Source organism: Equus caballus, chromosome 2, assembly GCF_041296265.1.
Source record: "Equus caballus isolate H_3958 breed thoroughbred chromosome 2, TB-T2T, whole genome shotgun sequence".
In the NCBI taxonomy this organism is placed as follows: Eukaryota; Metazoa; Chordata; class Mammalia; order Perissodactyla; family Equidae; genus Equus; species Equus caballus.
Window position 1 is genome coordinate 43,022,512 of NC_091685.1, and position 13,137 is coordinate 43,035,648.

At 45.9% G+C, this 13,137-nt stretch overlaps 1 protein-coding gene and 1 long non-coding RNA gene across 2 annotated transcripts; one reads left to right on the top strand and one right to left on the bottom strand.

Annotated features, from left to right (window-relative positions):
- Nucleotides 1–7,141: 7,141 nt before the first annotated feature.
- On the bottom strand, nt 7,142–10,270 carry LOC138923229 (uncharacterized). Its single transcript, XR_011436567.1, has 2 exons — nt 9,946–10,270; nt 7,142–7,452 (listed from the first exon to the last, which is right to left on the bottom strand). It is a non-coding gene; the product is annotated as an uncharacterized lncRNA (long non-coding RNA).
- UTS2 (urotensin 2) lies at nt 7,236–12,510 on the top strand. The gene is made up of 4 exons (XM_023635865.2): nt 7,236–7,402; nt 9,349–9,459; nt 10,397–10,440; nt 12,239–12,510. The coding sequence occupies exons 1-4, from the start codon at nt 7,300–7,302 to the stop codon at nt 12,356–12,358; spliced, it is 378 nt and encodes a 125-aa protein (XP_023491633.1). The 5' UTR covers nt 7,236–7,299; the 3' UTR covers nt 12,359–12,510.
- Nucleotides 12,511–13,137: the final 627 nt, after the last annotated feature.

The following is a 13,137-nucleotide window of genomic DNA, read 5'->3' on the forward strand; positions in this document are numbered from 1 at the left end:
CTGACCCTCACCTGTCACTGGAGTCCCAGCAGGGTGTTGAACGGCAGCACTTCCAAACTGGCGCCGGGTCTGACTTCCCGAATGCTCCGGGCTGGGAAGAGGCTCTAGAAATGGATGTCCTCCATGCTGGGTGTGGGGAGGGCGGCCAGTCTGGAAAGTGTGGTCGATTGCAATGGCTCCTGCACTCCGGACCAGCGCCCTCTGCAATGTGACTCCCCTGCTGTTCCCTGCAACAAATGGGGCTTCTCTCCCCACCTGTTAGGGGTTGAACTGTGTCCTCCAAATTCATATGTACCTCAGAGTGTGACTGTGTTTGGAGATAGGGCTTTAAAGAGGTGATTGAGGTTAGATGAGGTTGTATGTGCGGGCTCTAACCCAATAGCACAGGTGTCCTCATAAGAGAAGATAGGACACAGACACGCAGAGGGAAGACCACGTGAGGACACAGGGAGAGGACGGCCATCTGTAAGCTGAGCAGAGAGGCCTCAGAAGGAACCAGCCCTGCTGACACCTTGATCTTGGGCTTCCCGCCTCCAGAACTGTAAGAAAATAAATTTCTGTGTTTAAGCCACCAAACTAATACACCACCCCTTGAATCAAGGCTGGCCAGGGGAAAGCAGTGGAAGTGACCTTGAGGGACCTCTGGGCCTGGGCCTCAAGAGGCCCTGCAGCTTCCACTTTTGCCCTCGTGCTGCCCTGAGATGCACGTGAAGCCTCCAGGGCCAGGCTCCTGGGAGATGAGAGGCCTGAGGAGAGGCAGGCCGGGCTGCCAGCCGGCACCAGCCTCCAGACAGGAGAGTGAGGTCCTCTTAGACAAAGGGGCCACTTGAGTGACCCCAGACAACAGCAGCAGGCTCCCCACTCCCTAGGAACCCAGTCCGAATTGCTGACTCACAGAATCATGAGCCGATAAAATGGTTGTTGTCTTAAGCCACTAATTTTGGGGTGGTTTCATACACAGCAATAGAGGACCGAGGAAACAAGCTTCAGCTGGAGAAAATAAATGCAACCATCCCCGTGGGTCTGCTTACTTCTACCTTTGGCCCCAGGAACCGGCGCCCGCTGCAGCCGGCTGAGGCAGGACAGGGCAGTGGTCAGGTGGGTGCCATGTGCCAAAGGCAGATCTGGTTGTGCCCACCACCAAGAAAAGCATCTGTGATGAAGCCCCTCTTTAAGCATCTCTCTCCTGACCCTGGATCCTCACGCTGGCCCCATTTCTCTGCTTCTCTTCTCACCAAGACTCCTTGAGAGTTGTCTGTTGTCTCTACTTCCTTTTTTTCCCATTCTTTCTTTTTTTTGGTTTTTTTTTTTGAGGAAGATTAGCCCTGAGCTAACATCTGCCGCCAATCCTCCTCTTTTTGCTGAGGAAGACTGGCCCTGAGCTAACATCTGTGCCCATCTTCCTCTACGTTATATGTGGGATGCCTGCCACAGCATGGCTTGATGAGCGGTGCGCGGGTCTGCACCCGGGATCTGAAATGGTGAACCCTGTGCTGCTGAAGCAGAGCGCAGAAGAACTTAACAGCTGTGCCACCGGGCTGGCCCCTCCCATTCTTTCTTGAACCCACTCCAATTAGCCTTTCAACCCTCTATGCCACCAAAACTGCCCTTGCCAAAGTTGCTAGGATCCCGTGTTGCCAACTGGAACCCACTGTCCTTCACCTGCAGCCCTCACCACGGTGGCTCCTCCCTCTCAGAAACACCGTCTTCCTCTGGTCTCCTCCTTGGCTCCCCTTCTCCCTCGCTGGCCCCTTCAGGGCCCCCTTGCTGGCTTTGCCACATCTCCCCGTCTGTCCCCTGGGCCCTCGCGCTCCTCTCTTCTCTCCTCTCTCACTTTCTCGGTGGTTCCGGTGGTCTTTTGCCTTTAGATACCATCTGGCGACTCCTAAATTTTATCTGCCGCCCGCCCACATCTTCCTCCTGGACCCTGCAGGCATCCACCTGCCTTCTGGACCTCTCCCCCGCGTAGCTAATGGGCACCCCCAAACCATCATGTCCAAACCACTGGACAGTCCCCTGCAAACCTGCTCCGTCCACAACCAGCTGCATTTTAGTTCCAGGTGATGCCACCCTTCCAGGTTCTCAGGCCAATAACTTTGGGGTCCTCCTCAATGTGTGTCTTTCACATCGAATTCACCGTCTAATAAACCCTGTTGCTCTCACTCCAGAATAGAGCAAAATCTGCCCGTTCTCATCACCCTTCGTTCCAGTCTCTGGAGGGTGGTCTCTCCGCTTTCGTGGTGTTCCCCTTGCAGTCTCCTCCCCACACAGGGGCCAGAGAGAGCCTTTTAGAACATCATTCACGTTATGCCATGCCTTTGCTCCAAATGGGCTTCCTATCCTACTCACTTTAAAAGTGCAAGTCTGAAAATAGCCGCTGAGAGCCTAGATCTCTTCCTCTGCCATCCTTCTGTCCTCAACTTCCACTGTTCTCCCCTTTGACCACTCTGCTTGAGCCATGCCGACCTCCCAGGTGTTGCTCAAACAGGCATAGCCCAGGCCAACCCCAGGGCCTTTGCACTTGCTATTCCCTCTGGCTGGAATGCTCTTTTTCTTAGGTAGCCACATGACACTCTCCTCATTTCCTTCTATGCTGACCTCCAACATAAAATGGCCCCTCCATCCCATCACCCTCCTAGGCCTACTTAGTTTTTTGTGGCACCTATCACCACCTGATGCATTGGATGTGAATGACATGACTCTCTGTTTAAAACCCTTCATTGTCGGGGCCGGCCCTGTGGCCAAGTGGTTAAATTCATGAGCTCCGCTGCAGGCGGCCCAGTGTTTCGTTGGTTCGAATCCTGGGCGCAGACATGGCACTGCTCATCAAACCACGCTGAGGCAGCGTCCCACATGCCACAACTAGAAGGACCCACAACGAAGAATATACAACTATGTACCGGGGGCTTCGGGGAGAAAAAGGAAAAAAATAAAATCTTAAAAAAAAACCTTCATTGTCTCCTCCTTGCTATTAAAGGACAAAAATCAAAATTCCTTAACTTGGTGATGTGATCTAGTGCCGCTCCTCTCTCCAGTGTCGGCTCGCTGTGTCCAGCCTCTTGCGAACTCACTGGGAGTGTCCTCTGGGCCTTGGTTCAGGCTTTGCCTCACCTGTTCCCTGTTCACCGCTCCTGCGAAGCCCCCCCAATTCTCCGAGGGGCCTGTGATTCCCACAGGTTAATGCTGTAGTGCGACTGCCAGGGGAGGCATTCGGTAATCATTTACTTGAAATGGTTGTCTGAGATATAAATTAATAGAAATTAAACCTGTAACTAAAACAGATTATGCTAAATTAAATTCTTAATTAATATAAATTAAATCTACGTCTCAGAGACCACAACTTTGAGTTTTACATTAACAGAAATAAGAGTGGACCCCGATGACATCTGAAACAGTCTCAGCGTCAGCCGAACGTGAGCTGTGCTGGTGTGAGACCTCAGACCAAGGTCTAATGCTTATACACGGCCTAAGCACGGCAGTATTTGAGGGCGCACACATTCCCGAGGGGTCGTCCTGAGTCGTGTGTTAGTCATCATGAAGAAAGTATGAAACAGGCTGTAAACACTTGGCAAAGTCACTTCCTATCGATTTCTCCTCACGGAGCCCTCACAGCTGGAGACAGTCAATATAAACACTACGTTCAAAAGCGATGCCCGCATTACAAAAGGGCAAAGAGGGCAGCAGGGGCTGAACATGGATCAATTTCAAAACAAAGACTGAAAAGAGACTGCAGACTTTCACACGTGTCCACTGGATCTGGGCGCGCCCCGGGCACAAGTCACCCCAGCGTGTCATGTGAACTGTTTGCCTCTTCACGACACAAAAAACTTCCTCTGGCTTAAAAAGGTAATTTGCAACTAAATAAGGGATCCCACCTCTCACGACAGGTGGTCATTGTTCACATGTGTCCTGACAGAAGCGTGAAGCTGTATTGCCTGACACAAGGACTGTTAGGAGTGAAAGACGTGCTCAGTACATTTCTGGGACAAGGTGATGTTGTCATTGACGGTCTGCTGAAGGAAAGGGGCTAATTTTCTTTTAAGCTTAAGCCTTTAGTAGTAACTTAATTAGGCCATACTCTAAAATCGTCACTGATGACTGTCCGAAGTAGCCCTGAGTCATCAGAGGATGACACAGCTTGGCAGATGGCCTCGTCCAGAGAGAGAAGAGAAGCGGTCTGAAGTCCACCCGCCTCGCTCCAAGACGTCCCCAGGGGCCTGCTCCCCCACCTCGCAGGGCTGGCTTCAGGAGAGCCTCACACACACACACTATCTACATATATATATATGTATATGTAAAAGAGTATTTTAAGAAAAGACAAAAATTCTGTTGCCCTAACACAATTATTTTCAATTTAGTAATATTACGTATCAGTTCTTGTCCACATAGTCACCTGTCTTTACATAGTGTCAATCATCCTATATTCTAATTCTTTAAGATTATCCTATTTTCCAAGTTTCTATAATCTTTTAGTTACTATTTTAATGATTACTAAAATGATGTGTTAAGCTCTATAATCTACTAACTTAGTCACTTACATGGGGCATTGAGGCCGGAATCGGGCGCCTGCAGACTCAACTACGGCTGTGGACATGTTTTGTTTACAATACACATGGTGGCACAGTGCTTTGTGGTAGCTGTTGTCTTTTTTTTAAATTTGAATTAGTTGCCAAAGGAAATCATGGATAACCCTAAAATTCACATTTCTTCTTCTTTTTTTAATATATATATATTTTTGGTGAGGAAGATTGGCCCTGAGCTAGCATCTATTGCCAATCTCCCCCCCCCCCCTTTTTTTTCTCTCCCCAAAGCCCCAGTACATAGTTGTATGTCCTAGTTGTAGTCATTCTAGTTCTTCCATGTGGGACGCCATCACAGCATGGCTTGATGAGAAGTGCCAGGTCTGCGCCCAGGATCCAAACCAACGAACCCTGGGCCACCAAAGCAGAGTGTGTGAACTTAACCACTCAGCCATGGGGCTGGCCCCTAAAATTCAGATTTCTAACACTCAAGCTTGGCAAACTAGTAGCTGTGGCCCAGCTTTAGAGAGCATATATGCTTTCCACTTTGCTACAGTCCCCACCACTCCCTATTGTCATTCGTCAAGACTGCCACACTCACTTACATTATCACCTCTGGATTCCCATATGCGTTTGACTTTGAAACATTTGACAATGTCTTTTCCACTGTAGATAAGGCTGCAGACAATGCCTTCAGGTAACTTTTTGCTTCTGTTGTATTATTTCCCTAGAGTATATTTCTGAAAACAGTCTTAATGGGCATAAATATATTTTAACTCTTGCCATGTTGTAGTCCATTTGGTATGTCTGTTGGGGCACACTCGTCTCGTCTGCAAATAGCTGTCCTTGGCACACTCTCCCGCAGGGGAAGCAAGCAAAGTCCAGCTGAGCTGGGCCACTCAGACCCTCTCTCCTAGAAATTTGCTAATTGGATTTAAAGATAAAGAAAAATAACGTGTAAAAGTGGGCTGATGGCTTACACTGAAGAAAGGTCAATGTCGGCAGTGGCGGGTGTGTTTGGCCAAATATTTATGGAAAAGGAAAGAAAACCAGTTTCTCAAGAAACTACAGAATAACAGAGAGAGAGAGAGACAGAGACAGAGACAAGAGAGTAGGGGGGAGAGTCAGACGGACTAAGCAGGGAGTCAGGTCACTGAAAGCAGAGGTCAGAGGTCAGAGGTAAGGTGTGAATTCCTCTGTCTAGTTCCTAGTGGGGTTCTGGCTCCTGCTACTGTAGTTTCTCGGATTCTGGAAGATACCCCGTGTCTGTCCAATACACTTTATTTTCTTACGCTGGACGCAAGCGGTTTCTGTAGGCCCCAATCCGGCCGTCAGGTTCTTGAGGGCCACTTGCTGTCCTCTGGGTCCACAGCCGTGTCCCCACCTGGCGGCGCTGGCACATGGCAGGTGCCGAGACGTCTGCGGGACGGGTGGATGAGTCTGAAGTCAGACGACCCCCTTCCACCCACCGAACGTGGGTGCGTGACCCTGCCTAGGCGGCGCCCCGCGGAGGCCCCGACTCCCGGCGGGGACCCATCCCGTCGTGCTCCTCCTCCTCCCCGGCCGCCGCCCCTCGATTTCCCCGCGGGTCCTCCCCGGGGGTCTCTGCTCCGCGCCCCTCCCGGAGGCCTCCCGCCCGCCCTGCTGGAAGCGCCGCCTGCTCGCTCTGCTCCAGTCCTCTTCGCGGCGACAAAAGAGGATCCCAGCAGAGGCTTATTTTGTTGCCTGTCTCCTCCACTTAGAAAGTTCACGAGTACAAACCTTTCGCTCACCGCTCTGCAGCCTAAACGAGGTCTGACACAGGGTTGGTGCTCCAGCCAGCGAACATTTACTGAGCGCATACTGTGTGCCACGATTCCCTAACGTACCTAATGTGTGCTGGAAGGAGCAAGGGAAGAGCGACCAGCGACGCTGGGGAGGGCTGGTTGCGATTTTTATTTTTATTTTTTTGTTTTGTTTTTTGAGGAAGATCAGCCCTGAGCTAATATCTGCTGCCAATCCTCCTCTTTTTGCTGAAGAAGACTGGGCCTGAGCTAACATCCATGCCCATCTTCCTCTACTTTATATGTGGGACGCCTACCACAGCATGGCGTCCCAATTGGTGCCACGTCCGCACCCGGATCCGAGCCCGCGAAACCCGGGGCCGCTGAAGCGGTATGTTGGAACTTAACCGCTGCGCCACCGGGCCGGCCCCTGTATAGAACTTTCCGTAAGCCTGAGAATATTTGCTGTGCATTTTAACTCACCTTCACTATTTTAAAGTTAATAACGGATTTTAAGTTTTAATTCACACACTGTCACTCTTTGGGCATGGAAGCCCAAACACAACGCAACAGGACAATTCATCTATTCACTCCTGAAAATTACAAAAAGGAGACCAACCCATTTCATGGCATCTCTGCGTCACTTCCGCGAGGACTCATCAATCCGCGTCTCTGCCTTGGCCACTTCGACTCGTGTCTGACCCTTTCTTTACTCATGATTTATTGCTTTGAGTTACTCCTTTTGCCAGATTTATAAACTTAACAGTTCTTTCTTTTTATAATACCTATTTTGTACACTAGACAGCAAATTTATTATCTATGAGTTGTTACTTCAAAAATTACATCAATGCAAAGTGATTGCCTTTTAGCCTCCGTAGCCAAGAGATTTATTTTTTTGGAGGGGATGATATGAGGTCACAGGATAATATATATAATCACTGATTACAGAATGAGAAGGAGCAAGCTGACAGTTCCGGAGAACAGAAGCCAAGGGAGACTTCTGCCTCTTGCTAATCATGTACAAGCTGGTCCCCTGCTGTCTGCTTCTCACGGCATTCTTGAATCCTCTCTCATCTCGTCCTGTCCGGGACTCCAGGGCAGAGCCCCTGCTGCTCTCAGGTGAGGTGACTCTCTTTCTTTACGTTAGTCTTGAAAGAATCTTCGAGGGCCTTAAATGCAAGGTTAGAGATAAGAATGGGAAATCTTGCTTAAAGGATCCTGGTAAATTAAGAGTCTCAGCTATGAAAAGAACACTAGAGGATCCTTACAGCACATTTCAGATTCAGTCATGGTATGGTTTTTCTCTTCCTAAAATATAAGAGAAGGGTAGCATTGCTTACTTCATGTCACTTCTATAATTCAAACTTTGGTTTTGGTCAGCTTTTCTTTTTTCAATTTTAAAAACTGCACTAAATTTAAGACATCATTACTTTTAGTTCTTATTTTAAATAAACTGGTTGAATGTAGAATTTGGTTGTTCCAATTATAGATTTAAATTATTATCTTATATTAAATTAAAAAGTAATCATCTGACATATGTTATATGAAACAAAAATGCTTATTAAAATATAAAAAAGTGAGAAGCTGGAGCTAGAGTGTCATAGATTTCCAAGTACATTTTATCTTTTCCTTGATTTATGTTTCACTAAGTTCGAGTCTAGGGTGAATTTTTAAGAAGTGCATCAGTCAAACAGATACTTATTTTGCTATTACTATTGCCTCTTAATTTAGTTTAAGAAGTTGAAAAGATTGATGCTCGGATTAAGGCTCCACAAACATTTTAAGTGGATTTTGGGTACTTTTAGACATTTTTTTAAAATAAAGAAAGAAACTCTCCTAAGCCACTGATTTGGTATTTTCTGGTTTCTGATAACTGTCAAGCTCTGTAGTCATTCACTCACCATCGGCAACTTCCAGAGCCACTGAGCTCATAAATGGCAGTCATCTTAATGGTCAAAACATTAAGGCATTAACTTTATTGAATCTCTGCCATTTAAAAAAGAATGGAGAGAAGCACAATATAAAATCAAGAACAAATATTTAGATATTACTGTCATCTTCCATATCGTTATCATTTAGAAAAACTTAGATGAATTGAATGCAGCATCCCACTCAGAATGGAGCTTGCCTTAGTTTTTGCCTGAATTTTTTCTCATTTATTTCCCCATATATGATCCTTCATGACATAAATATTCACATGTGGCCAAATTTTATAGATTTTCGTTAATATTCAGAAATACTGCGAATGTGCTCTCATTGTCTTCCGGTCAAGGTGTGGCTAAGTATCTGTAAGTCCTCAGCACGCTGGTGTTAGGACTGCTGGAGGCTCCCATCTAAACACAGTAGCACCGGCCGAGAGAGCCATCCCGGTGCCCGTCTCCACCTGCCACACCTCACAGGCACTTTCCTTACACCTTACACTCTAGCATACACACCTTACTCACACTTTCCATACATCTTGTATGCCATTAAGCTGACTGAATTTCACATGGGAAATGTTACTGTCAAGTTCTTTGAAGAGTATTTTAAAGTTGACTCTTTTCTAATGATAATTGCATCTAAATCTTGAAGGCCAGAGATAAGAGGTGATGCCATCCTATTTGCGTTATAGGAAGAACGTAAACAATTGTGTCTTTTAGAAAACTACTCCCTTCGTTTTCCTCTCACTCCGATTTTATCACCCAAATACCTAAGAGCAAAAGGCAGTAGGCAGCGGCAGAGAAACCGAAACCAGGAAGAATCACTTTGGGAACGGAGAAGTTTTTTAAGCGATCCCGGGGCTCAGCTCTGTCCTCTTATTCGAGGCAGTGAGCAGCTGGGCAAGGTCACAGGGGCAGCAAAGTCGGAATCAGACCCGCTCCTCTTGATTTTCTGGTCTGCTGGCTTGCAAACTGGACTGTAGCATCTCCACTCCTCTGTTAAAATACCACTGATGGCAAATCACAAACTCAGCATCTCAAGTTCTTTTAGTATCATCTCCCTGTCCCTGGTACCCCCCAGAAGACAGCAGGGAGCCGAAGTAACTGAAGTCTGAACTGAGTTACTAACATTACTACCCTGTGTAGCACCTGGTGAAGATGCAAGATCAACTCTGGATGAACTGGAAAGAGAGTTCCTGAGGCAGGTGCTGCCAGAGATGTCAGGTGCAGAGGGAGGTGACGGCCCCAGGAAAGCAGGTAAAACAATTCTTGTGTTGATAGGTGTCTGATTTTATCAGTATGTAATTTGCTCCTTTTTTTTTTTAAGATTTTATTTTTCCCCCGAAGCCCCCCGGTACATAGTTGTGTATTTTTAGTTGTGGGTCCTGGAATTTGCTCTTTATTCTCATCTATTAGATGAAGTAAAACCCTATTCTGGAATATAACTATGGGCTAAATAAGTAAATTGACTAGGCACCACTCTCCCCTCCTGGCACAGACCCCCTCTGTGATCCTGTTTTCTTGTTCTCAGCACCTCCTTGCGAGCATTGTGCTCCACTTGGCACCTCACGTATTCTTTTTCTAATGGACTTTTATTTTGTGGGGAAGGAAGGTATTATTCCAGTTTCTAATAAGTGCAATTTTAAATCCTGGTTTTCCACTTATTAAAACCTTAAGCAAATTACTTAATCTTTCTGTACCTCAGTTTCTTAAACAGTAAAAAGAAATGATGAACATACCCACCTCAAAGGGTTGAGAAGAGTCAACAAGAAAATGCAAATAAAATGTTCAGCACAGTCGTATACAAAGAATTCAATAAAATGTCAGCTTCTAATAGTTTTTCCATGACTGCATTCCTCCAAGCATCGATACAAATTCTCAGGACGCTCTGGAAACAAAAATAGAGCCTTTGAATAGCCATTGTTTAATAGGAAGCTCCTTTGTTCTATTTTTGATAAACTACTGAACTGCTAACGGACTGAGGAACAGGCAGTGCCCTCTGAATTCGCTAGGTGAGAAAGAACGAGGCTGCTGCCTGTCTTCCTTCAAATAAATATCGCTGCAGTGTGGCAAAAGGAGGACCAGAAACTAGACGTGACTTAGGAGCACTCTATTTTGTGTGTTTTAAATAAAACAAGCATAGAATAGAAACAACAGATCTGATGATGAATGGTTGCAAAATATTGTTTTGCAGATCCCAGTACCAACATTGTTAAAGCACAAGGACGCGTGGGAAAGGTAAGTGACTCCATGTGTGACGGCCAGGTTAAAAAAGGGGAACATTCCAACCTTGACTGTAGAGGACCCTAAAGTCATGGACCAGATGAGTGTTCTTTTGTTTTTTTTAAAGATTGGCACCTGAGCTAACAACTGTTGCCAATCTTCTTTTTTTCCTTCTGTTTTTTTCTCCCCAAATCCCCGCAGTGCATAGTTGTATATTTTAGTTGTGGGTCCTTCTAGTTGTGGTATGTGGGATGCTGTCTCAACATGCCCTAATGAGCAGCACCACATCCGTGCCCAGGATTCGAACCAGTGAATCCCTGGGCCGCCGAAGCGGAGCACGCAAACTTAACCACTCGGCCCCAGGGCTGGCCCCTAGATGAGTGTTCTTGGTGGAAATCACACCTTAAAATCATTGCCCAGTCAGTGTTATTTCAAATCATTAATTTTTCCAAATTTTGAAATGTGAATACATGTAAAATGTGAATAATATAAGAACTTATCTGGTGCCTGTTTTGGATCAATTATTATAACAAGTTTAAGAGAATTAAAAATAGGCGAGTTCCCTGTTCTAAAGGTTGTCATCCACGTGTGCTGCTCATGCCTCATCTCCGTGTGTGGTCCAAGGACCAGCAGCACTGCTATTGCTGGGAAGCTTGTGAGAAACGCAGAAGCTCAGACCCTACCCCCCAGCACCTACTGAATCAAAAACCGCATTTTACCAAGATCCTCAAGTGACTCATACGCACATTACTGTTGGAAAAGCTCTGCAATATAACATCCAAGTGGAAGAATGACATGCTTAAAGCATTGAAATGGAGTATGTGCAGTGGAGAGGGGGCCAGGTGGAAAACCACCGCAGGTGCAGTGGGAAGTCTGTGCTGGGGAATGATGACTGATAACTTCAAACGGTCAGACATGGTGTACGAGTAACAGAGCATTTCCTTAAATGCTATAAGGAAAATCTGTATTCGAGCGTTATCAACCCCCCAGACTCTAAAGCAGTGTTTCCTGTGGGGGTTTCTGGGGACACCAGTGCCATGAGCCAGTCTATGGGGTGGCACTGTGTTCTAGCCCCTCTCCGGTTCTGGCAATTCCTCGTGTACACTGCACGTTAAAGCCTGCAGGAAATCATGTGGTAAACTTGTAGCTGAGCATTTCTCCCAAACATTTTGACTTTTTGACATTTTGACTTTTCTCCCAAACATTTGATGTCTTTTTTGGTGTAGTACCCATTAATATCCTCGCAAAAATACACTCTGGAGACACTCAATCCTGCAGACGGCATACCCCATCAGAGTCCCAAGTGGGGTAAACCACCCAGAAGAGGATGGTGTGGCTTCTGCATGTGACTAGTTAAAAGTTATCATTCAGATGTTTATATTCTTCTGAATAGGATTATAGTTAAAGACTCTAAAATCATAAAGGTGATTAGTAGGATTTGCTCATGAAATTCTAGAATAGAAAGAAAACTAAGGGTCCACGCTTAAAGAACTTCAAGACAAATAAAAGACGTATTTTACACAGAAGATGATAAATGTACAGAACATGTTACTGACAGATTATTTAAATAGAAATAGGCCAGTGAGGGTTTAGGAAAATTCATGGCAATTGTAGGGCTAAACAGACTGGATGGCCCTCCAGTCGGGCACAGGAGCCCTTCAGCACCTCCACCCTGGGCTCTCACTGCAGCTTCATCCCAGAGAACAAGAGCGGACACTCTGTAAAGGTTCTACATCTTGACTACAGTTCCTTTTCCGTGTAGGACTCTTACTTCATCGGTAACCTCTCTGTCTTCTTGTGTGGACTGTTTTAGTTTCAGGCCTTTTCTGGACAAGATCCTAACGTCTTACTGAGTCATCTTTTGGCCAGAATCAGGAAACAACATAAGAAACGTGGACCACCCCCTGAATGCTTCTGGAAATACTGTGTCTGAAGTAAAAGCAACATCTGCCAGCCAACTCAAAAGCAACCATCTTAGGAGATTAAAAATAAAAATGCTTGATTGAAAGCTGCATAGAAGAGAAACTAGGCAAACTATGCTCAGCTCATAATTATTTGGAAAATAAATTCTCTATGTTTTGCAAATATCATGAGTGGTTATTTTACTCATAAACATATCCTGAAAATCTATAATTTTTCTTTTCATCAATTTATTCTTAAAGAAGTCTCTGGAAATTTAAAAGTAAAGCCAATAAATGAACAGAAGCAAATACTAAGAGGAAAAAGTGGTAAAAGCAAAATTTAGTTAACATAGTTTAACTATAAATCATTTAAATAAACTACATCATCTTAGCTATCATGTGCACTCAATCCTTAAAAATGACAATACACGTTGTTACTTTAAAAAAAAAAATTAGAGAGTGACATCAGCATCATGGCGGAGTGAACTTTCCCAGGACTCTCTCCCCTCCAACATACAACAAAAAGGAGCAACCATATTCCAACAGAAAATACCCTAACAGCACAAAAATCCTCGGAAAGATACACAGCCACACAATGGAGGGCGGAGAGGCTGGAGCCCCCCCTCGGAGGAGCTGGAATGGGGTGAGAGAGATCCTTGCTCCCTCCCCTAAAGACTGTGGTCCCTGCTGCAGGGGGCAGGTTCCATGAGGGAAGGAGTGGGGCAGGGGCCATGCATCCATTGGATCACCAAGGATGGCCTAGCGCTCTTGCAGCCTAAAGGGAAGCCCTCTAACAGGGTGAAAGCTTTCG